At 41.9% G+C, this 25,801-nt stretch overlaps 1 protein-coding gene across 4 annotated transcripts; it reads left to right on the forward strand.

The window, feature by feature from the left end:
• The first annotated feature begins 240 nt into the window (after nt 1-240).
• On the forward strand, nt 241-19,732 carry FAM210A (family with sequence similarity 210 member A). 4 transcript variants are annotated; one of them, XM_066546212.1, is made up of 5 exons: nt 241-257; nt 12,702-12,809; nt 14,018-14,490; nt 16,554-16,665; nt 17,707-19,732. In XM_066546212.1, the coding sequence occupies exons 3-5, from the start codon at nt 14,042-14,044 to the stop codon at nt 18,103-18,105; spliced, it is 960 nt and encodes a 319-aa protein (XP_066402309.1). In that variant the 5' UTR covers nt 241-257; nt 12,702-12,809; nt 14,018-14,041; the 3' UTR covers nt 18,106-19,732. The 4 variants fall into 4 exon arrangements, with proteins under 4 accessions (XP_066402309.1, XP_066402301.1, XP_066402326.1 ...); XM_066546204.1 differs by lacking the exon at nt 241-257 and adding an exon at nt 317-403; XM_066546229.1 differs by lacking the exon at nt 241-257 and adding an exon at nt 380-403 and having other exon boundaries at nt 12,705-12,809.
• The last annotated feature ends 6,069 nt before the right edge of the window (nt 19,733-25,801 follow it).

Raw genomic sequence — 25,801 nt, forward strand, 5'->3', positions numbered from 1 at the left:
GGTGGTGGAGTCGCCCTCTCTGGAGGTGTTTAAGAGACACCTGGCCCTTGCGCCGGGTGATTTGGGTTAGGGGGTCACAGTGGCAGTGCCGGACTGACGATTGGGCAGAGTGGTCTTAAAGGTCACTTCCAAACTTGGGTCTGTGAAAGGTGGCGGTGTCCCAGCAGGGGCAGAGGGACTACGAGTCCCAGGGGGCCGTGCGAGAGGGGGGGCGGTGCTCGCGCCTGCGCAGTGGGAGGGCGCCGCCGGGCCTGAAGGTGATGGTGGGGACGGGCGCCGCCGCACGTTGCGCGGGGCGGGCGGGGAGCGCAGGGGGGTGGGCGTGACGGGAGCGGCCGTTGGTGCCACCGGCGCGTGCCCGAGGCGCGCGGGCCCCTGAGGAGCGGCGCGGGCCAGGCACGAGGTACCCGCGCGGCGGGGGCGGGAGCGGGAGCGGGAGCGGGAGCGGCGGGATCGGGAGGGATCCCCCTCCGCCCCGGCTTGTGGGGGGATTGGGCTGCTGGCGCCTTCCTCCCGGCTGCCTTCCCTTGGACCAGTCCGCCTTGCCCGGCGCTGAAGGATGTCGGCCGCGACCCAAGAAAGCGGGGTGGAAAGAGAGATTTCCTGGTAGGGAGGTGACGCTGGATGGGCCTGGGTGTTCCGCGGTGGGCTGCTGTTGCAGCATCTGGGTGGACAGGAAGGAATTTGGGGGGGGAAGCTCAGGCTGTGACTTTTTCACGAAGGGCAGCGGCGATCCCGGCCCCCCGGTGCCCAGTGACAGGAGCCAAGGGAACGGCACGAAACTGTGTCAGAGGAAGTTTAGGCTGGATGTTAGGCGAAGGTTCTTCACCCAGAGGATGGCTGGGCACTGGAGCAGCCTCCCCAGGGAAGTGGTCACAGCACCAGCCTGGCAGAGCTCAGGCGTTTGGCCACAGTCTCAATCACAAGGTGTGATTCTTGGGATGTCCTGTGCAGGGCCGGGAGTTGGCCGTGCAGAGGACATCGATGATCCTGATGGATCCCTTCCAAGTCAGTATATTCCGTGGTTCTATGTTACCACTGAAGGACCGCGGGTGGCTTATGTCCCTTAAGGGGGTTCTTTTTCTAGACATGCCTGTGTCTTGTCCTTTCAGAAAGCTTGACGTGACTGTACAAATGTTTTATTGTCCCCTGTTATGTTTCTCATTAGTAATCCACTCCTGTTAATTAAATATATCCAGGGAGTCAGAGAAGTAATCAGAATTTTTGTTAAGGCTGTTAAGTGAAACATGGATCTATGTCAGCTATTACAAACTACTTCAGCCTCACTAATGTCTATTAACAAAATTCCCTCTACCAACTGTCCTGAAAAAGAAAATGTAACATTGGACAGCAGTACACAAAGTGTCCTAGAATTGCTTACCAAAGCCAGTTCTTAAACTGAAAGTGTTCTTCAGCTTACCCCAAGGTGTCATTGCTGGTACAAGTATAAACATAAAATGGTTTGCCAAAGTTTTGCTGCTTTGGGAAGAGATAGGGCGCAGGTTCCTCGTTTGGAATGTGTTTTGCTGCCTGTGCTTATGTGACTTGCAGCTGTTTCAGTGTGGGAATTGCATGCACAGAGGATAGTATGTCCCCACTGTCCATCTCCATGGAGGTGGGGTGACAGCAGGTGTTGATCTCCTTTTCTGTTTAATGGCTGTTTGAGGTAAAAAAGGCACGACTGACCCTTGTGGCAGCGTTACTGAATTGCACTCACTGTCTAAAAGGCACTTCCATCAGGGAATAAAAAAAAGAAATCATTTGGTGATTTGGGTAGGTGGATATCAGGTGGCTTCCACATGGCAAAAACTGAGTAGATAAATTCAGACTGTTAAGGAGTCTGTAAGGAATGTAAGAAGTTAAAGACTTGTCTGGTGTGACTGTGTGCAGGTCTGCTTCACAGGCTATAGCAGCTGCAAGAAAAGTTTTGATCTGGTTTGGTTTCTAAAAGATTCTGTGTAGTTCTCCTGCTGTAGATGGTCTTTTCTGCAGGTAAACCACCCCACCTCTTGTGTATGCTCATAGGTATCACTTGGAAACTGAAGCGTGGTGTTTTTGCAGGACGGGAGTTCTTGATGTCCCCTAATGTCAGATAAGAGCCCTCAGTTTGCATCTTGGCACATTTCTGGATCTGCAGGGAGTTTTTTCTAGTCTTGAAGACAAGGGCGTGAGAAATTCAACAACAAGAGCAGGAAGAACACTGATTTTTAAAAATGTAAAACTGCTAATGGAATCTCAGCAAATTCCTTGTAATCAGTTTAGTCCTGCAGGTTGGAAAGACAATCCAACATAGTTCTTTTTGGTGTTAAATCAGATAGCTGAAGATGAACTTATTTTTAAAATTAGATGCTGAAGCAAATTCATAATCATCAATATTTCAGTATTAGGAATGGAATGAAATCACTGAAAGGACTGAGACCTTGGCCCAAAATCTGCTGGGAATCTTCCTGGACAGCCAGGTGTCATCAGAATGGATCATAAGGATTTAACCTTGATATGCTGATAGGTAACTACCCAGTTCCATCACTTTAGATCAGGGATCAAACTCAGGGTCAGAGATTCTTAATGACTATTGTGTCATGGTATGCCCCTGGTAGATTTTTTTACTTGAGATGAATGGATTGTGCAGTGGGACAATAACAACAACAAAAAAGAGCACTGTTTAAGTTACAGAACTTTTTCCTAATTTTTGAGTTTTGAATTGTGACACCTCTAAAAAACACACATTATTCTTTTTGTCCCTGACAGTATAATTCCAGTGAGAGTAAAATGTTATTATTCAGTTAAAAAATCCTTATGATCTATTCTGATGACACCTGTGATTCTATTTTCATAAATTTAGTTGAGTCTTGAAGGTACCAGTACAGGTGTGTTAAGTCCAACACGCTTTGTCCATATTAAATTTTGTCCAGAAAATTGTGATTTAAGCAGGTGCTGACAGGCAGGAGTGGTGTGCCTACCTAGGACTTTTTGTCTGGTAAAGACTGAAGCCACATCTTCTTTTAGGCATTAGCATTACACAGTAGGATTTACTGTTTGGAACTTTGTGCTTCCTCTAAAAATCTCCAACCCTTTGTAGCCCAGTGCCTTCCATCACTCAGTTTTCCTCTCATCCTCTTCAAACGAGCCACATTTTTTGTTATGTTTCCAGACATGACCCTGCCCCTTGGAAATAAATTCATCTGGATGGTAAAGCTCTGTTTGTTCACATCAGGAAACGAAAGGGACACTTAGATGGGCTATAAATTTTAATTCCTTGCATCTCCTGTTTTATCTTGTCCTGAAAATTGACCTTGATCCTGTGTAACAGTTCTTATGTAAACCAAACAAGTTGTGTGGCTGTGATTGTGGCTTTGTAGAACATTGCAGCAGATATCTCCTGCAGCTCTTTAGGACTTGCCATGTCCTTGAGGAGAGGGATGGAGCAAGGGAGTGGTTGTTAATACAGTCAGGTGCTCATAAAAAATTATAAAACAAATCAATAACTTTTTTTCCAATGGATTAATTTTGTGGGTTGGAAATAAAAATGCAGTGAGTCTCTTCCAAAAGTGGCTGGTGAAAGATTTTAGTAAAACGTGACAGCACTTACCTTTAACTGCAGTGGTAGTGCTTAGCCCCAGCGTGAACCAGGCAGTTAACTATTCTCTTTTAATATTTTGTGAATTTGAAAACTGGCTTTACTGGTGTTAAAATTAGATGGCAACCTTTGCTTCCTGCTGTCTCAGGCCATAGGACAGTACTTTCTGATGAGAGATCTTTCTGTGCTGAGCCACAAGCCTTGGGCCTTGTTGATGACATCTGGCAGAAAGCAGTGTGCTTGCAAAGGCTGCAGTGTTGCAGTCACAGGATTCCTTTCCCAATCTGAATACAGCAGTGTTGTAATGCTGCTGCTTCAGACTGTGAATAGGAATGTTATTAGGGTTCTAATACTAAAGTCTCATCAGAGCTCCTTCTGGTGTAAAGCTCTCTAATCTGATGCACTTTCAGACACTTGTAGATGGGTTAATTTTGTTGTTTGCATGCCTCTGTGCAAGAAATGCTGTGTAAGGCAGTAAACTTGAATAATGGGCAAGAAGGTGTAGCCACTCAGGTACCAAGACCTTAATAAAAATAATATTTCTTTTATAAGAACTGTTCGTGTTCATTTGTAGAGATGTTGGGAATAGCATTTACTGAAAATTAGATGAAGACTGGTTTTGAGTGTGTGTGTGTTGTAAATGTTATGATCAGCCTCTTCACACATAATTTTTCAAGATATTCTGATTGATACTGCACATATTTCCCCATATGGAGAAATTTGAATTCACAACAGAGAATTCAGCACTTACTTTGAATATTTAGAAAAGATTTGTACTGGAAGTGAATGTCTGCCAACAGTAATTCTGCTGAAAGATGAACGTTCTGTATTTTTTGCTGGGGAAAATGACAGCTTTTCAGTGTTTGAAAGTGTGAAATAAATGTGGTGAGAGAATAAAAGAAAAAATCTTGAACCCAATGCTTCCACTGTGAATTCTGTTTTTACGGAAGCTGGGATGTTTTTTTTCCAGTTTCACGCTGGTTTACTTTTATTCCTACTTTGTTTCTAATTGTAAGGCTCCAGAGTTCTTCCTTGAGAATGTTTTCTGGGCATCTTTAGAAGCATTTTGGGTGAATTTGATGAGTAAAAGACTTGGTACTTAGAGCTTGTTAAGTGTCTTATAAAATTATTACATAATATAATTTGCCCTTAATGTATTATTACAGATAGTACTGTTGCTTGCTGTTGGGTTATAGAGAGAAGAAACAACAATGAGGCAAGACCTGTAAAGATCCAAGGTGGCAAAAATGGCATTTATCAAGGCTAGAAAGGAAACAGGTTTGGTAGTCACCGTGGAAGGTGGGGCAGAAGGCTGTACAAAGCTGATTCTAAGATCAAGGTTTAAGCATATTCCTAATAAATGCCTTTTATAATTAGTCATGATAAAGTATTTGAATATCTAAGATTGTATTCTGTAGTTTGGTGTGGTAGTTTGACTCTGGCTGGATGTCAGGTGCCCACCAAAGCTGCTCTACCCCTCCCCTCCTCAGCTGGCCAGGGAAAAGAAAATACAATGAAAGGCTCTTGAGTTGAGGTGAGGGCAGGGAGAGATCAGTCATCACTTGCTGTCATGGGCAAAACAGACCCAATGTGGGGAAATTGATTGAATTTATTACCAGTCAAAACAGAGTACGGAAATGAGAGGTGAAACAAATCCTAACATTTCTTCCTGGCACTCCTCCTTCCTTACTGGGTTTAACTGTACTCCCAGTTCTCTCCCTGCTCTTCCTCTCAGTGGCGCAGGAGGACAGGGAAGGGGGTTACAATCCATTCCTCACGTGTTTTCTCTGCCACTGCTTCCTCCACAGGGGGAAAATTCTTCCCCTGCTGCAGCAGGAGGTCCCTCCCATGGCAGACAGTCTTCCACAAACCTCTCCAACATGAATCCTTCCCATGAGCTGCAGTTCTTCATTAACTGCTCTAGTGTGGGTCATTTTCCACTGTGTGCAGTCCTCCAGGAGTAGCCCATTCCAGCATGGATCCCCTATGGAATCACAAGTCCTCTCAGCTAACCTGCTCTAGCATGGACTCCTCTTCTTACAGGACCTTCTTCAGTGTGGGTTTCCTACAGGGTCACAGCCTCCTCCTGGTATCCACCTGCTCTGGCATGGGCTCCTGCACAGGCTGCAGGTGGATCTCTGTTCCTCTCTGGACCTCCATGGGCTGCAGGGACACGGCTCCCTCACCGTGGTCTGCGCCACAGGCTGCTGGCTTGTCTCAGCTCCTGTGCCTGCAGCACCTCTCCCTCCTCCTTCACTGACCTTGGTGTCTGCAGGGCTGTTCCTCTCACATGTTCTCAACTCTGCTCTTTCCTGGCCTCAATTACATCTCTGCAACAGTTTTTTTTTCCTTCTTAGCCATGTTATGCCATGGCTCTGCCACCATCCCTGATGGTCTCAGCCTTGGCCAGCAGTGAGTCTCTCTTGGAGCTGGCTGGCACTGGCTCTCTCAAACATGTGGGAAGCTTTTGGCAGCTTCTCAAAGAAACCACCCGTATAGCCCACCCTCCACCAGAACCTTGCTGCACAAACCCAACAGATCTAGGCAAAAAAGGCTGAACTTTATTTGTGTCAGCACCATCTGTTTTTGTAAAAGCCACTGTATCTGCAGTGTGTCTCTAATTGTTTCATTACATTTTTCATTAAAAAATATTTTATTACAATTCCAAAGACTTTAAATATTAATTATTATAATCCACACTGTCTATATCAGTGATGTGCTGAGTGACCAGAAAAGTTATGAATTAAAAAATGAACTTGGCTGCTAGAATCCAAGTTGCAAGTAGCAAGAAGTCTTGAGCAAGAGTTCAGTTTTTGGCAGCAACCTTTTGACTCTCATTGATGACTCTATTAGTGAAAATGAGTGTGCACTGCAGCTCTGAATTTCATCATAAAAGAAATATCTGAGCTCTGAACATAGAACTAATAACCATATTTCCAGTGCATTTCAGTGTGTGTTAAAGTGTAGAGTCAAAACACTTTAGATTCTCAGTGAGTTGAAAGAGGTGAGGAATTCGTCAAATAAAATACAATGTACTATTGAGAGGGAAGATCCTAAGAGCTTCTCAAATAATGTTTTGATGAAGTGTAGAAAACTGATCTGTGTATTTTTTTGTTCGTGTTTTAGCATCTAACCCCTCATCAGTTCAGTTGTGGGTTGTTTTTTTTTTCCTGAGGGAGTTCAGAGTCATATGCAGGAAACTGCTGATCTGAGGCTTGCTTATGTGAAGTCCCTTTCCAGCCCCTGTTAGTTATCCAGAGGAAGCTTTCCACTGGTTTGTGCACCAGACCACTACACACATGCCCCTACAGCCCCCACACCTGCATGGCAAGGCCCTGTGGCTGGAAACCCTCTGAGAGACAACCGCAAATGTTCTAGGAGGAATGAACTACTGATACCTTTGGATTCAGAAAGTTACTACCTAAGTGGAGTAGAAAGAGAATCAGATCTTAGTTTGATCATTAGCCTAAAGTGGAAGGTAGTGTGAAGAAGCAGATTAATACAGCCCCTGCTTTTAACTAACATAAGGCTTTTTTTGGCCTTTTTTAGCATAGATATATAATATGCATATTTTTAAGCTTAGTTGCAATCTATAAGCATAATTTCTCTGCCTTGCTTATTGCAGACATGTCTGTAGAGTGACAAATGGACCAAAAAAAATCAAACCAGATAGCACTTTAAAAGCCAAATTTTTCCTTGACATGTGCCTATAATCTGAGAGGTTTTGGAACTGACAGAGGATGATCCAGCAGCACTTGTTGGATGGAATCATACACAGCGGAAACCTTTTTGTTGAGTTGTACTTACGTAAAAATTCAGTAGAGGGCAGAACGAAACTTGTGAAAGAAGGAACCAGCGGTAACAGATGGAATAGCACCAGTTATTAAAAACAGTTCTGAAGAGCAGAAAGCAGTACAGCTGATTGTGATCCTTTCTTTTAGAAGCATTTGAGAGAGAGCATTCACATTTTCATATAATGGTCAGCTACATGCAACCTTAAGATCCAGTACTTTCCATCCCAGAGGGAAATGGAGTTACCATGGACATATTGACTGTGCTAAGGCTCCTGTTTAGCATTCCAGATGTATAATTGAACACACAGGCATTGCATTATGTTCTCCTGCTTATTTTGTCCTCAGTGTGCAGACTTTACACATGTCTGCAATATCTTTTAGTCTTCCTAAAGCTACTTCTTCTTGTCCTTTTTAATATTTGAGTATAGGAAGATTGTAGCAGTGAAGATTACTCGGTGTATAAGGACTGTGAAAAAGTTTATTTTACTTTTTTGATTTTGCTCAGGGTGTTTTAGCAAGAAGAGTAGTTTAGGTAAAATAAGAGTAACAAAGTTGTTGTCTTATCTCCACTTAGCAGTATGAGTTGTAATAATATGATCAGTTATAGCATAGCATTTACTAAGTGAAAATAGTGTAGAGGTAGGCTGGGGCTAATGCTTTAGAGTTGTCTGTCTGCAAAGGTTTAGTCTTTTGTCCTTTTTAACATGATTTTACCAAGTTTTAAATAAATTCCACTGTGACTTATTTTGCATTACTCCCTTTAAGCTAAAATGTGGTGTTATATTTTCAGACAGTCCTGAGTGGTAGACAAAACCACACAGCTAATGATGCCCAAACTTCAAATTATAAGCAATTTTCTTAGTTTAGAATGAATAACAGATAGTTTGAGTAATACTGCAAAAGTAGTAAAGATCAAAATAGAAATTCTAAACGTTCATTCATGCACTCAAGGTATTAATACAAAGCATAAAAAGTCCCTGTGCACTGCCACTTTCCTATCCATGCTTAGTGACTCCATGCTGTACCAACCCTTTCCAGTTACCAAGAGGTTTATAGTTTTATTTTACATTCAATTTAAGAAAAACAATGCTTTGCATGTATTGCACTAGTCTTAAAATTATTTTAAAATATGTTCCCAGACTTTTAGGATACCCATATATGTTTTCAGTTCAATTGTGGTTTTCCTATTTTCTTATTTTGGTTTATAAGCTTGGCAAAATCAGTTTTGGGGTTTTTTTAATATATGCTGTTAATGAGTTCTTGAAAAGAACAAGTTAAATCTGAAAACAAGCTTTGGAGGTTTTTTATTATGTTTAGTAAAAAAGTAAGCAGTATGGTGGTGTTGTTTATTAAACTGAGCTGCTTGGATGAGAGCTCTGTATTTGCTTTTTATGCCATCTGAAAGATGAGTTGAAAAGGATTTCTGAAAACTTGATTTGTTTCTAAATTCTGCTGTGTCTGCCACACACAATTCTCAAAGTTTTCTAGATTTTACACTAAATATGACAAGAATGTAAATTAATTCTCTATTTCCATAGAAAGGTGCCTTGGGAGTAGAAAAAGCTCATGGATTTTCATTGGGAACTCTCCTGTGGTATAATTAATGTTCTTTTTTTAAACAGTAACAGAACAAGTGAAAATGCTTTAAAGTCATCCATATTTACATATTGTGTCCAGAGTGTTTCTGGTATAACTGAGAAAATAATCCAGTGTTCTCTACATATACTATACCCTCAATTCCCTCAGATGCTTTCTGACCTCTTTTACAAATGAACTTAACACTTAAGTTTTTGCCATCTTTTATGCACTGCCAACTTCTTATATTTTAATTTTTCTGATAACTCAAAAAACATTAAATGTAGCAGGATAACCATTTTTAGACAAATTATCCTGATGAAAGTTTCATCTGACAGTATCTGACACATTTTCTCTTTCCAACAGTAAATATCCACAGCAGCCTTTGCCATACCTGTATTGGCCAGGCCTGTTACTTCTGTGTTTTCCAAAGATCTCCCAGAGTTTTTTTTGGCATAGAACGTGTTAGCGCACATCCAAAGCCAATGAGTTTGTGACAGTCACATAAACCAGCTCTGTGGCATTTAAAATTCCTGAACTTTTTTTGTTCTCGGGAACAAAAAGCAAATCTAATACCTACTTCCTAATTATCACTGGAAAGTAGAGCAAATGCAAGAGCTAGGATGCTCTTGTAGTATATCAGATTCATGCCAAAGCTGATCTGAATTATAGCACGAGTACAGAAGTTTCCTAACCAAAACCTTCAGCACTGCAATGAGAAGCTGATCTGTTCTTTTCCTTAAGAGGCCCCTAGAGTACTCCCTTGATGTCAGAGGCCTTCTTAACAGCTCACCACGAGACAGGGGTGCCTTTAGGAATTATGTGGATGTCCAAGAATCCCAACCAGGAGTTTGTCTTGAACAGCCAATATCTCTACAGCTCAATTTACAGTCTGCTGGAGATCCTACTAAATAGTTAGCTGGGATGTGACAGTGCTGAAGAGGAGACCATATCACAAGTGTCTGTGTAGCATTTCATGGTTTCTGTAGCTGATATCTATTCTGTGACTGACCACATGGAATTCTTGGAGCAGAGAACTTGAGTTATATTTGTCCTTAGACAGATTTTTTTTTCTTTGTGGCATTTTTAAGAAAAAACTAATAAAGTAATCTAAGATGCTTTAAAACACCTTTCCCCCTGCTCCCCTGCTCCACCCCACAGATAACTGCTTTCTCACCTTGGTATTTGGAGCTTGTACCTTCTTGTCCTTTTCTGTATCTTTGCAGCATGATGTAACAGCAGGAAAAATGTTAAACAGGTTAAACACACTAAAATGAAGAAGCAACTTTTCAAAGTCACTAGGTGCAATTGTGGGTAACATTCACAGGTTACTGCCCTGACTTCCTTAGAATCTGAGTGTTTTTAACAACCTAAAGTTACAGGGGCAGTTGTATAGCTTTTGTAGCTCCAGTAATTTCTTTGAGAGGTGTTATGCTTGGAGAAGAAATTGTGTCTCAAATCCATAGGTTGACACACTTCCTGCTGCCTGTTGAGTGCACAGGGTTTTAGGAACTTCCTCTCACTAATTTTCTTAAATGACAAGTTTCTCTGTATTCATCTCATGTTTTAGAGGGATGAAACAGTTAGTTTCATATTTATTTGGATCTCCAGCCATAATAATTGTGTGCTTTATATGTCCTGATAAAAATTTGTTTGCATTGTTGAGCCAAGTAACTAAAGTACAATTGAGCAGCTGCACCCATCACCCCTTTAAAAATATTTGTTTCTTTAAAATTAATTTACAAAGTGTATGCTGTATTAATGTGTGCCTTTATTCATGTGCCTTTCCTACATCATGCTGTAACCGTTACAATAGTTCCCTCATGCCAGTGCTTCTGGACAGCAGTGTAATATTCAATGTACCAACACTTCAAAAGGTCTCTCCTTTGTTCATTTAAATAAGCAAAGCACTTCCCTGTGAAACACAGTAAGGTCATTAGGAAAATTTTTACCTTGTTTCAAAAGATGTTTTCTTTTATCCTCTCAAACATAAGCACTGTCATATCTTACCCTTTCCTTATCTATCAAGCTATTGTGCTTCTCCACATTGTAAAGTGGAGAAACAACCAGTAAGCAGTTATGCAGAATTTCAACTAGAACCATACTATCTGCTTACAAGGTGCAAAACCTCTTCAGGGTCTACTGTAGATGTTTAGATAACATTCCTTTTGACCTGCCAGGTCATGCATCATGGAGAAGAAAAGCCTTTAATTAATGACTTTCAAGTCCATCTGAGAATGCAGGAACAAAAAGTGGCATGGAAAGTCTTGTAATAGCCCCAAAACTTTCTCTGCTCTAAAGCCATTGGTGACATTCTATTTTTAAGTTTTACATGGTGCATGTAACTCGGTGAGCAAAGACCTTGAAACTCATTTACTGATCACAGCAGTGTCATGTGCTGCCTGACAAGCATTGGACACAGTGGTGACCCACACTCAGGAGAATGGAACCATTTCCTCCCCAGATGTTCTGCAGCCACTGTGCTGGGTCAGAGGTGCTGGGACAGTGCTAGAATGCAAAACCTAGAAACAGTGCTCTGAGAAGTGCTGCTGTAAATACACTACAAGGAATGGGAAAATTCAGAAATGCTTGTTCAGCTTCTCAGTCCTATGCTGAAGAATGATCTCTTCCCAAGGCTGCTGGAATGCAGTGTCCTGTTAATAACATAAATTATTCAAAGTTATGGTTTCCCCCTTGCTGCAATTTGCAAAGCTTGTTTGAACCAGGTATTTTTCAATAGGGTACTGGTGAACAGTAGAAGTCTGACTCAAGAGCCTCCAGATTCCCATAGGTGGATGCCTTTTGCTGAGTCTGCTGGCTGGATATTGAGAAAATCTACTTAGGGCAGACACTCAGTGCTGTGTACTATTAGTGAGAGAGGAAAACAGTTCTCTGTAGAGAACGTTATCCCTCAGGAAAGAACTGTAAGTGGCAGTAGGCAAGGAACGCAATTGTCATGTTCCAAGTTTGTTGTTACAATTTCTATAAATCAGTTAAGTAGTTGGTGTATGATAGAGTGCCATCTGAACACTTGAGTTTTACTGAGTGTTTTCACTAATTCTTGTTTTGAGAAGCAATTGCATTTGGATTTCAGAAGTAAGCAAGAATCTCTGCTTCTTGTAAAACTAGAGATACCACAAGCAATTGCTGCTTCCAATGAAGTCTTACAGAAAACTGAGTTGTGGAGAGCCAGTACCTGTAGCTGATTTACTGCTCCATGAGCAGCAGCAGCACTTCCTGACTCCCACCAAGTTCATACTCTGTCAACAGGACAGAGTAACTGCTTCATATATAGACACAAGTTCCTTTTTTCCCCATTGATGCAGTACCTCCTGTTAGCAGGAGTTCAACAAAAGTGTGTGGCTGTGTGTCACAAGCGATGCAGAGGTTCCCAGGGAGTTTGAAACCTGGGAATTCGTCTTCTCCCCACATCAAACATTGTAATTCTAGTAATTTCCATTAAGTGAAGTACAACAGTAGCATAAAACTACCTAGAAAACATACAGGCAGGACTGTTCCAACAGATCCATTTGGATTATGAAACTTTCCTCTCTTGGAAGAGAACAGTAATTCAAAGTTGAGGAACTTCTAAAATTACACAGAAAAAATTCTCCCATTAGCATGTCAGTATTCTAAAGGGAATTTACACCAATAACTCTTCAGTTGCAAGGTTTCAGGCTGACCAGAAATAAATCTTCATGGGATTAATTTGCTCTTGTTGCTATTTCTCTAAATGTGCCTTTTTTTCACTTTAGCAGGGGCCTCAATGTGTTCAAGACATATATTTGAAAGGTGGGGAACTATTGGAAGAGTTGCAACTTTTTGCAGATACACACCTTACCATATCTAGAAAGTAATAAAGGGTATGTATGGTTTCACTTTTTTTTTTTTTAAACTTCCTCCTGTGTTAGGAAGTATTGATCATTTTCTGCAGCCTAGAAAAATTCACTGCTAAAGCACCTGGCATATATCTAAGGTGAAGAGAAAGCATATATGATGTTTCAATTAAATTTCAGTGATTTCTAGTTTGGATAAAGAATTGTGACAAATAAAAATGGAAAAGCATTAGTAATGTACAAAACTTGTAATGTAACTAACTTAAGTGGCATTTGTTACATCAATTAGCATCACCTTTTTTTTTTGGAAGGGAAGGAGTGCTAGTTCTGTAACTTGCAACCATTGAATAAAGGAAAGGAAAGAGTATTTCACAATTTCAAAGCATGCTTTCTAGGGGGTAAAAATTATTTCTTGATGTCTATGCATGCAAAACTAAATTCCTTTCTTCTTTGTGGGGAAGCTCTCAATAGTTATTTCGAACTTTCAGGAGTAATTGGTAAGTATTAAAAATCATAAAGTTAACTGGGTTATTCCACAGTTTTAAAATATTCTTTGCATTGCAATGTTTGGAAAATTGCAATTCAGTTTTGCTCATGTTAATATATGACATTCAACAGTACCTTCCTCCTTCCTGACAGGTGTTACTGACAGACTGTTACAGTTACATTTGTTACTATTTAGGCTATTGCTTGATCATTCATAATTATTTCTATTGGACTTTTTCAATTTTATGAACTTCTATTGAAAATAATATAGAACATGAAAAATTTTACCAAAACTAAGAATCCACTGACACCAAAAATAAATTTTAATTGCACTTACTTCAGTGAATTTATAATGCATTTATGTACGCTCAAGGTTCACTCAAGTTATCAGATGCTACTATAAGTGAAGTTTAAGGGTAACTTTTCAATGGCTGTGCCAGGTTATGTAGATAAAAGCAGTAGAAGTAAGTAGATTCCTAAACTCCTAAGAATGTTTTTTGGCAGTACTGCGATCATTTTAGCAGTGAGGAGCAGAGTATGTTATGTGAAGGGACTATTTTAGTTCAGAATGCTGAGAAAATTATTTCCTTCATTCCAGAACGTAACTATTTCTGCAAAGAAAGATAAGGAAAACCTCTTTAAAGTAGAATAGAAAGCCATTTAAAATTTGGGAATTGTAAGTGGCATTGGAGCAAGTAGAAATCACACCACTGAAATGCTGTTTGTTTACTCTTGTTTCTTCTTTATAGAAACTTCATCCACACTTCTCCAAAATGCAGCGGAGTCTGTTCCACTCTGCATCTCAGCTGGCACATGGGACGTGTTGGTTCTTCCCTCGCACTGGTGTGTTTCAGTGCTTAAAAGGACAGTCTGTGCTGCCTAATGTGGGATGCAAAGTGATTCTGGCACTGGACCCTCCTAAACGATGTCTTCATGCAGGTGCAGCTCACTTTGCCTCAAAGAAAACTGCTTTTTCATCACAGCCAGCAAACACTTCTCACAAAGTACCAGAAGAGAGAAATCCTTTGCCTTCGGCCACTGATGCGCCCAAGCAGAGCCCTCCAGAGTCAGATACTTCAGAACCTGATCCATTACAAGATAAATCAATTAGTCTTGTTCAGAGGTTCAAGAAAACTTTTAAGCAGTATGGGAAAGTCATGGTTCCGGTGCACCTTGTGACTTCCAGTGTATGGTTTGGATCCTTTTACTATGCAGCCATGAAGTAAGTTGGTATTTTGTTGCAGTGCCTAATACCATGGTTGAATTGAGATCTAGTGAATGGACATATAAATTATTATTGCCTGTTAAAAAGTGCCTTTATACTTAGAAGAGAAATGTAGCTACATTTTTGACGAAAGCATAAGGTTAATGTTGGAAGTATATAGGATTCATGAGAGTGTCATGTAGATACTATTACCATGCAGTTATTGCTGTGTACCAGGTATGGTGCTGACATTTACAGGAATGCTCATCTCTCCAAAATGATGAATGGATGTAAACAGCATTGAAATTATTAGTAATCTCTCAAAAGGTAAAGATGGGGATTTGGAATCCTGATTATGAATGGCTAGTTGAGATCTTTATAGACGTTTTTTTTGCCCTTGGACTTCATCCCCAGTCCTTCCTCATAACTGGATTTTCATTTCATGGATTTACCTCCCTTAGCTGTTCACAATGTGTATCCCCTCCTTTTTTGTTTCTGTTTCCTGTCTTTCCTGCCATCCACTGAAAAAATTGCTGCTGTAGACCATAGTTTTTAATTGGAAATTAAATATTTGTGTGGTTAAAAAAAAATATATAAATTAAGTATTCTAATTTTAGGGTTTTTTTTAGTTACAGCATATGCTAGATACAATTCTGGAAAATGGCATTTATCAGAAAAAACTACTACATCAATTATGAGCTGCTAGTTTGCTAGTTCAGATGAAAGAGGTTTTATTTATCTGGAAATAGTTTGCTAAATATAAACAAATGTTTATCTCTGGACTGCTGGTGTTGTATATTTAATAATAGAAAGCATGAAACAACGGGGTTTGTGGTGGCAAGGATGGAACTCTGACATCAGAATGCCTTACTGCACAAGTGTTTGTTTTAGTTACTCTAACCAGCTGGCATAATTGCCCTTTCTGGGAGCTATAGATCCAAATGTCATTCTAAATTTAGCTCATGTCAGAGGAATAAAGGTCTTGAACTATAAAAATATTTTGCTTTGAATAAATTCAGGTTGATGCTTATGTCCAGGCATTTCACATTGAGTGAAGATTACTTTTCTTGAAACTCCTAAGCCTGCTGCTAAAGGAGATATTTGGCAGATGAAAACAACTGAAATATTCAACTAGAAACTAATTAAACTAATTATAACAAAGCTTCAGTTTGTTATATCACAGGAGCAGTGCTCTCTTGAAGTGGAAAAATAACTCTCAGAATGACTGATCATAAAGACTAAACAGCAGTGGTTTATGAAATGGCACAGTTAGAGCTGTCTTTCAGCTCCTACTAGATCTCCATTCCCTACTCTGGGAATTCCCTACTCTCTACTCAGACTGTAGGTTCTAGTAACTGTTGGTAAATTACTGTCTGTTACTGTTCCTGATGCTAAAGTGATTGCATGCTCAGAAGAATGCTTAAAATATTAGATAGAAATAGAAAATATTGGAAACTCAGGTCTTCTATAACTGTGTGTAGCTTTCTTCTATAATATAAAGATGAGCTTTCCTTTCTCTTTTGGTGTTTTCCTGGATGTCAAATAGAAAGAAATTGTGATAGGAGCTCCCTCCACCATCTTGACAGCTTATTTTAAAACAGTAGAAGAACTGAGCACAAAGCCCCTGAAGTCTTGTCTATGTAACATGTTGCTTCCTTTTCTTTTGCCACATTCCATGTTTGATATATTTAGAAGTGAATGGAGAACATTGTCTGAAATTTTAATAGAAAAAGAAGGTAATTTTAGGCAAAACAGAGCATGAAATTGAACATGCACAGCTGGAACCTGAGTAGCTGTCTTATCACCATTACATCTTCTTACCTCAAACATAAACTGGGACACAGGTAAGTTAGAAACCATTCCATCCAACAGAGATAATATAAATGGGTCACCTTTTGAAATGCTGAAAAGAACATTAATTTTCCTATGGTCAGAAACATAAATCTTGTAAGTTTATTGCTTAGATAAAAAAACACTTTGTTTTCAAATTATGAAGTTTGTGTAATAAAGAAATAGTACTCTAAAATACTGTTCAGGTTTCAAATTCCCATTCAAGTTACCAATGTTTTTCTCTTTTATAGTGGGGTGAATGTCGTTCCATTCCTAGAGCTGATTGGCTTACCAGACAGCGTAGTAGACATCCTGAAAAATTCCCAGAGTGGAAATGCACTAACTGCATATGCATTGTATAAAGTAAGTATAATTATAGTTTGTAAATAAGCTCTAAGTCTTGCCTGGTGAACTAAACAGGGTTTACTTGTTTACAGCAGAAAGAATTAATTCGCTTTCTTCGATACCTACGTGTACTTAAGCATTCATTTTGTGGTAAAAATAGTCCCATGCAAGTTGATATGTGTCCGGTGTTCCTTCAAGGAGTCTATCTGTATTTCTAAAATAACTTCTTTGCTGCAGAAGTATTGCAGCCTTCTGAGATGACAGTTAAGTTATTCTTCTGTATCCCTGACATAATTAGCAGGGACAAAGAGTTTAAATCTAAACACTTCATTGAATTTCAGATAAAAGGACAGTTATTTTAATCCTAAATGATTTTTTGTCTTCCCCTTAGATGTCCATCACTCTCAAGTATTTTCATTGTCATTTGAATCAATTACTTATATTCAGCTTTGGGTTTCCTTTTATTGCTTTATATGTGCAAAGTCTGTGTTTGGAAAACTTGAAACATGTCAGACCATTCAAAAACAAGGTACAGTATTTGCTGTACGTGCCACTCAATTTGTTTTGTTTCTAAAAGTGATGTCCTTCTTGCCTGTTTTCAAAGGGGTTACTTTCCCAAACAAAGTGTGAAAGTACGACTCTTTCCAACTTTTCCTTTGCCTAAAAGAGACCAATAAATAAATACAGTTAAATATAAAGATGTTGTTATAGCTGGGAGATCTGGAAGTGTTGGAAGAAAGTCGGTGTTCACATGCAGTCTGTTCTGAATTGCATCAAGATGCCGAATACTTGTCTACAAGCTGCACAGGGAGAGTTTGTGTGTTGATGAGTTTATTTAAGGGTGGTCTAATGCCCTTGCTGGCTCTGACAAAATGATACTTTAAGTAAACGGTATGCATTTCTAGGGGATGCACTGTAAACTGGCTTATTTCCTTATAAATTGAAGATATCTTTAGAATCTGATACTGGTCAAAATAGATTTTCAACATAAAAAAATACCTTTTGCTGGATGTTATTTTCCTATTTTATGTATGTGGTGTATTCTTTGGTTTCTTTAAGATTGCAACTCCTGCCAGATACACTGTGACTTTGGGAGGAACATCTGTCACTGTTAAATACCTACGTAAGCACGGCTACATGTCCACACCACCACCAGTAAAGGAATACCTACAAGACAGGATGGAAGAAACAAAGGATAAAATCACAGAGAAGATGGGGGAAACAAAGGATAAAATTACAGAGAAGATGGGGGAAACAAAGGATAAAATCACGGAGAAGATGGGGGAAACAAAGGATAAAATCACAGAGAAGATGGGGGAAACAAAGGATAAAATTACGGAGAAGATGGGGGAAACAAAGGATAAAATTACAGAGAAGATGGAGGAAACGAAGGATAAAATTACAGGGAAGATACAAGAAACCAAAGAGAAAGTTTCATTTAAAAAAATAAAGGAGTAGGAGAGATGCTTAATTTTTGGATATATCAAACTTAGCACTTTAACCCTTTGTGAGGCAGGATATGCAAAGTGCACTTCTGAGCTTTTTTTCTTTTTTTTCTTTTATATTTTTTACCCTTTTTCTGGAGACGACAATTGCTACATGGATTTAAAGGTTAAAGTTCCTTGGGGAAGAGGTTGTGACCTAAAAGTTTCAATTTTCAGAAGGAAAAGTGAATCTCAGATTAGAAGTTAGCATGTCCCTTGGTAATAATGTTAAGAATTACTCTTCCCTCTTTTTTTTTTTCCCCACACCCTCTTCCTCAAAATGAAGACAATTTCTGCCAAGAGCCACTACTCTGTTCTTCTCCCATCATAGTGCACAGCCATGGTTCCACTAGACTGAGTCTTCCATTAAATAAGAATGAAGATTTCTCTGTTGGGAAGAGCAGCATGTTTAGATTTTTAGAGCATGTGGACCCAAGCCTCTTCAATCGTGATCATCTTTCGATTTGGAGCAGACCATTGTCACTGATACTGCACATGAAGGAATTGATGGATGAGCTACTCAGCAGGAATTCATTACAATGGCTTCCTTGGCTTCAGCCAGGCTGCTGTGGTTTATGGGCTGAGACTATGAATCTTTCTTGAACAGTGCATCTCTTCAGAAATCTCAACTGAAAGCTATAGGAAGATGAGTTAATCACAGTAGCCATACTGTCAAGTATACTTTGTTTCCTGAAGTTGATTTACAGTACAAAGTCATTAAAATCAATAATTGTATATTAAACACTAGGATTTGTTCATTGTGTTAAAGTTTACAAACCTGCTCTGTTTCATTTTTGAAACAAAAAAAATTTGAAAGAAAAGTTTTTTTGAGAAATTGCTATACTAAGGGGCTTTTTAAACACGTGGAAAGTTAGAGTTAAAAGAACCCCAAAGTTCCTCCTCCCTCAGTAAAACAATTTGACTAAAATAGGCATGATGTCTGAGACAGCAATCACAGTCTACCAAACTTTTTTCCCCTAGATTAAGTCAAGCAAACACTTATTCATACCTGAAGGCTGAAATGCTGTCTCAGATGTCATAAAGGACTAAAGTTGAAAATGTTTATTTGGCTGGGCAGGCAAACTTCTCTCAGTTTTATTCAAATGTAGACTGAATTGAAGTCTGTTTTTCCTATTTCTACTACAGATCTCACTTTGTAGCAACTCAGCATGTGTAAGTTGTTTAACAAAGGTGCTTTTTTTCAGGGGGATATGGGGAAGCAATAGAGTTGGACCCTGAGCATTGCAATGGACTGGAGTGAAAAAAATATAGCTGATGAAGTATCAGCTGTGCCCCATTGTCCTGTTCTCATTCAAGTCACTGAGGGCTTCTCCATGTTTAAGTGAGTTGAACTTCATTAACTTAATTGTGCAGGATTCATTACATACTTCTCTGCCTCTGCCCACATGTTAAATAGTAACTGCAATCTAATGCCTACCTCACAGGGATGTTGTGAGGAATAATCATTGTATATTCAGTGACCTGAAGATGTAAAGTGCCATGTTTCTGATAAAATTATTAAAAAAAATATTTCTGTGAACTCTTACACTGCTACATACTACTGTTAAGGACTAGAGTTAATAGATTCTATTTTGTTTCTCTCTTTTAGTCTGCTTTTTCTTACTGTCCCCCTGCACACAGTCTTCTGATGTTGGCATTTCTTCTGATTTCCCACTTTTGGGGGCAGTGTTACCCATGTCCTGCAGGACCCTGCAAGGCCTGAAGTGTGCCCCGGTAACACTGCATGGTCACTCTCAGTCTGGGGCCACATATGGGACCCTTTCAGTGCAACTTACACACGGCAGGGATTGCACAGGGGCACCTTGGTGTCCTGGGATGAGTTTTTAGCCCTGAGAGGTGGTAGAACTTGTTCATTACAGCACCTCTTCTTGCCCTTCCCCTTGCCCAGCCGGCCTGTGACCACTCCAGTGTTTATTGATCCATCTCTACTCGTGCCAAGTACAAAAGCTGGTTGACTTGGAGTTGACTGTCCTGTGTGATCATTTCTGCGGCTGCAGGAACAGCTCACAGGGACTCTTGCCAAGTGCCTCCTCTGTGTAGGTGGTTAATTTTGCAGCATGGAGAAGCTTGAGTTTCTGGGACAACCACTTCCTCCACCCAGCATGTCAATTGACAAAGCACAGAGTTACATGGATCCATTTATACAAAGCCAGAGGAGAAATCTTCAAGACTTTGGAAGTCTGACCTGGAGAGCTTTTGTGACAATTAGTCACATGCTTGATGGTCTTGTCTCAAATTGGCCTTCTATGGAACCTCTGCCTTGTTAGTGCAGAGAGCACCTGGGGAGTTTCCTGGGCCGCCCAGGGAATGAATGTAAGGCCACTTGGTGCCCAGCAGGTACCTAGCCATGCTGCAGTTTTAACTAGGCTGAAGTTGACTTCTGTCCTGTATCTCACTTACAAATTATTGCCATGATACTAAGGTGCAGTTCTTGTTAGTGACAGTCGGCCTTAGCGTGAGTCTGCATGGCTGGCAGCCAGGGGCCACTACCCTTTGAAGAGGCAGTGTGCCTGCACTCTGCTGGCAGGCTGGGGCAGGCAAGGGGCACCTGGGGACAGCGTCTCCTTCTGATGCCCAGGCCAGCACAGTTGGCACACTCATGGTGGCAACTTAAGGTGGAACAGCATCAGTGAGTGCCTTCAGCAGCAGAGAAGGACAGGGGAGCAGGTGCCATGGCCTGAGAAAGCAGTTTGGGCACAGCACCAAGAGGCCCTGAGGCAGCCCACAAGTGACCCAAGCAAGGGAGTGCCCAGTGAGTGCCAGGAGTCCTTGGTGAGGTGAAAAGCCCAGAGAGAAGCCCAGCAGCACCTTCTATTGCCCATAGGACCATTCAGTCAGTGCTACCAGGGCTTGTGTCTTTACCTCTCGCTGTTCAGCATCCTCGTGGGTAAGGGCTGTCCCTTCAGGCTCTTGAGGGTGGGGTGGGGGTGTGGGTCCCTCCACCTCTGCAAAGCTTCAGAAATCTGGTGAAACTAAGACTGAGACATCCATCACTATCTACAGCAGGGAAATGGCTGTTTTGGCCACCTCTCCCACTGCTGTCTGCTCCCTGCCTCATGTGTAACTCCACTGCACAGCATCACCAAGGGGCTGGACCTGAAACTGGGACAGTGCTCAACTGTAAGCCTGAGCAGGCTGGGCCTGCAACTGGGCATCCCAAGATGAGTCCAGAGTACATGCTGTGATCAAAGCAGGGAATCTGTGCCAAAACTGGAGCCCCGGGATGGAACTGGAGTAGATGTTAAGGTCCAAGCAGGGGGCAGATCTGAAATCACAATCCAAGATGTGACTGGAGCTGAAGCTGCAAACCAGTGCAGAGCCAGAGCCAACATCACAACTCCCTGCTTGGCTCAGGCCTTAGTCGCTGCTCAAGATAGGGAAGAGACAAAATCAAAGCCCAAGCACTGTCCAGAGCCAAAATTGCAGTTAAAGGTGGGCCCAGAGTCAAGATAACATCCCTACTGGGACTGGAACAGTATCAGGACAGAACAGCAATCACCACCTGAGGCAGTGCCAGAGCCAAAAAGTTCAACCCAAGATGGGCTGAACCAAAGCCATGGCCAGAGGTAGGGGCCAGAGCCTCACTGCTGCCAGACTGCTGTGGTACTCACTGTCTGAGCATGGACCAAAGCCAAATTTGAGTTGGAGGCAAGTAGTGGTCCAAGACAGGGCAGGAACTGAAGATGATGAAGTTTTAGCTCTCATATTTTTCAGATTCTGTACTGCATTAGTATATAACTCTGAACTTCATATAAAGTGTTAGCAAGTTCTCTTCACAGCTGAAACAAAACAATCCTTTTCCAGCCTGTGAACCAAGGTCACCAGGCTCTTGTACTGCCCAAGGTGTAACCTTTGAAGGCCTTTTTTAATAAATACCTACTTTATTTCTCTTACTCTGTCTAGCTTCTGTTCTAGGTAACCTCTCCAGGCATCCAAGTCACAGCCAAATATTGGGCCAGAGCTGAAATCGTGCCCAGAAATGCCACTGAGATGAAGCCACAGACCAAGATGGGGCTACAGCCACAACCTGCTATCCAGCCCTAGCCACAGTCACAGACCAAACAGGTACTGAAGATGAAGTAGCAACCTGGTATTAGGCCAGACCTGTCTCAGAGGCCCAAGATGTGTCTGGAACTGAAATCATGGCCTAAAATTGTAATGGAGCTAGAGCCACATCTAGAGATGGGGCCAGAGCTCAAGCCATGGCCCAAGATTTCCCCTAGATGCAGAGTAACAGCCCAAGATATGACAAGGAACAAATTAGCAACCCAAATAGGGGCCAGAGCCACAGACATGCTCTGAGATTCAGCAAGAGCCAAAGATGCAGCAAAAATGGCACCACCACTGATGTTACAGCTCAGATGAGGTTGGAGCTAAAATCACAGTCTGTTATAGGGCTGGAGCCAAACTTAAGCCTTGAAATCAGGCCAGAGCCAAAGTCACGGTTCAATATGGGACTGGAGCAGAAGCCATTATCCTCACTGGGGCTGGAGCAGGGGCCAGAGCTGAAGCTCTGATCCAAAAACTGAGCCAAACTCATGGCCTCACAGTGGACATGGCTTGAAAATAGCCACCAGTCATTGAACAGGGAACAGGGCTGAAATCACTGCCCAAGAAGCAAAAGTTGCAGCCTGAAATGAGCTAAAGCAGAAGTCATGAACCAAGCAGGGACCAAAGGCAAAGTTGCAACTGAGTATCAAAGCAGAGACAAAGATGTGGATGGCCATGTGGCCAGAGTCTAGGCCACAGCTTGACACAGGAGTGAAGCTGAAGTAGCAGCCCAAATAAGAGCTGTAATAGCCTCCCAACTGGGGCCAGAGCCAAAGCTGTCATCTACCATCAAGCAGTTGGCAGAGCATCTGGCCAATATCACGCCAGAGGTTAAGTCACAGCTCAATACCAATCCAGAACCACAACTGCAATCAGAGCCAAAGCAGGAGCAAAAGCAGGAGCCCAAGGTGGAAATTAAGCCAAATTTGTGGCGCGAGCCATAACTTAAGCCAAAGTTGCAGATGAAGATGTTTCTGGAGACAAAGTCACAAGCCAAGATGGGCCAGACCCAAAGTCATTGCCCAAACAGTGGCCAAGTCACAGCAACCTCATCAGGAGGGTGATGAGCCAAAGCAGTCACCTGAACAATGGCCAGAGCCAAAGTTACGGCCAAAGATGGGGCTGACACAAAAATCTCAACCCAGTGTTGAGCCAGAGCTGCAGTAGCAGCCTGAGGTAGCCAGAGCTCAAACTGCTGCCATAGATGGGAGCAGATAAAGTCTCACTCCAGTATCTCTACAAAGCTGAGGTTAACAGCCCAAGCAGGCACCAGTCACAGTCCAAGCAGGGACCAGAGCCAAAGTTGCTGCCCCGTGTCAGGCCAGACCCAAAGTCACAAACTGAGAAGGGCAGAGCAGAGTCAAAGACCAAGCAGGGGCAGAGCAGATGTGGGAACCTGAGCTGGAGCTGGATTCAGAGCCCTGTATCAGGCTGGGGACAAGCTTGTGAGCCAAGATGGGACCAGAATCAAAGCTGTGGCTCCGGATGGGTCCTGGAGCTGTGACCATTGCCAAAGACGGGGCTGGAGACACAGTAGAGGCCCAAGGTGGCTTCTGATCTCTACTCACAGCCTGAACAGAGGTCAGACCTGCAGCCACAGCCTGATGGGATCAGAGCCAAAATCACAGCCCAGCCAGGGGCCAGAGCTGAAGCCTGATACCAAGTTGGAGATGAAGATACAGGACCAAGGAGCAGAGGATGGAGCCCAGCTCAAATAGTGATAGACAGCCAGAGCCAAACCTATGACCAATGCGGGGCTGGCACTCAAGTACTGGCCTGAAACAGGCAGGAGAAAAAGCTGCAGACCAAGATGGAGCTGAGTGGAAATGGCAGCTCAATATAGGGCCAAAGCTGAATTCACATCCTAAGCAGGACCCAGAGTCAAAATCATGGGCCCAGAACCAAAGTCAGAGCCTGACAGGAGAACAGCTGAAGTCTCAGCCCAAGAGGAGCTCAAATATTGGCCTAAACTAAATGGCTGGAGCTGAAGCAATAGTGAAAATGGGGCCAGTCAAAATAATGACCTGAACAAAGACCAGAGCCAGTCACAGTTGAAATTAGTGCCCAAGCTGAAGGTGCAGCTGAGCCTTTTGAGCAGGGTTGGAGCCAAAGCTGTGACCCAGTAACAGGCCAGAGCAAAAATAGTGACTCAAGATGCTGCTGGAGCCAAAGTTGAAAAAAATTCCTCTGATTGTGTCCCCTTCAGGGTGTCAGCTTAGGGCACTGCATCTCATTCATCCTTGTTCATCACTTACCATCAGCAACAATAATAATTAGAGAATTGTAATTATCCCCTGGCAATTAGCTGCCTATTTTTATGATCTTCTTAAGTAGAAAGAATATATCTTGATTTCAAAAGCCCGCAGGGTAACATGTAGTGTTAAGTTTGGGCTTGAGTTTGATGAATTGATTGGACAATCAGAGAGGAGGGAACACAGGGGAGGATATTCAGGCTTGTTTAGGAATAATGCCCAAACATGCTGCAGTTCTCAAGTCAGCTCCATTGCCAGTCAAGTATTGAATAGTCTGTGTCCTCCTCTCAAACTCATGCTGAATCAAAAATCTTATGTACTCTTGCAATCAGACTAAAGTCATAAAACTGATGTAATTTCCACCTGAAATGCTATGCTGAATCCATCAGAACTGCAGTTGGGATCCTATATTTAATATGAATCAGAACTGTACTGCTGGGAAGTTGGTAGTGGAACAGATCCAGCACCAGTAATTTCAATGGGCTGCCTTGGTGACCTAAAGCAGGCATGCAGAGACAGCACAGGCTCCTTGTGAACATTGCCTTGACCTGGCCCTTGTGCTTGCTGATGACCTTCCATCTGGGATCACAAGGCAGGTGGAGACAAAATCCAACTCCACCATGAGGTTCTAAATACACAAACTGCAAGTTTGCCTCACATCCTTTTTTTGTTATCATTTCACATGGATTTGTTCATAGGCACAAAAAGAGTTGCCAGAGCTCGTAAGGATGTGGATATGAGAGAACATGAGAGATCTCATGAGCAGTGATGCTGTACTTGCCCTTCAGCTGAACAGACTCTGCAGTAAGTGGTGCAGAGTCCCCTCAGCTGGCACTGTCAAGCACTTCCACCAGCACATTTACACCAGCTCTTTATCCAGCCACTGCCTGAGAGCCACCTTGGAGCACCTTTCCCCCAAAAACAGGTGCCTGCACACAGCCATGGCCTCCAGCTACCTGCCAGATGTGGCAGCTGTGTTTCAATGCAGAAGGAGACCTTTGGATGAATTGTAGTGGAGAAAGGGAAATTTCTCAGCCTTGGCTAACTGATGACTAATGATATGGTTAGCTAAATACCTGAAAAAGTTTTTATCCTGGATTAGATTAGAAAAGCCATGAAAATAAAGAGAACACAGTGTCATTTTATAGAAGTAACCTCAAAGTTCTGCCTAATGTACTAACAGTGTATTTTCTATTGCTGGATTGCTGTGCACTAGCCCTCACACCTCTGCACAGCATGGGCCCACACACAGACAATCTTCTTCAAAAAAAGAAGTGCCAGTGCACAAGCAGCACTCAAGCTACAGCTGCAGTTTACTCTTGAGCACAGTTTCACTGCAGACAGGCA

This window comes from Molothrus aeneus, chromosome 1, assembly GCF_037042795.1.
Source record: "Molothrus aeneus isolate 106 chromosome 1, BPBGC_Maene_1.0, whole genome shotgun sequence".
Classification (NCBI taxonomy): Eukaryota; Metazoa; Chordata; class Aves; order Passeriformes; family Icteridae; genus Molothrus; species Molothrus aeneus.

Excerpts from the sequence above, each read along its gene's own strand:
- FAM210A (XM_066546212.1), top strand. The coding sequence starts at position 14,042 with ATGCAGCGGAGTCTGTTCCACTCTGCATCTCAGCTGGCACATGGGACG. Across the intron at positions 14,491-16,553 it reads TTTTACTATGCAGCCATGAA|TGGGGTGAATGTCGTTCCAT; the intron begins GTAAGTTGGTAT and ends TCTCTTTTATAG. Across the intron at positions 16,666-17,706 it reads CTGCATATGCATTGTATAAA|ATTGCAACTCCTGCCAGATA; the intron begins GTAAGTATAATT and ends GGTTTCTTTAAG.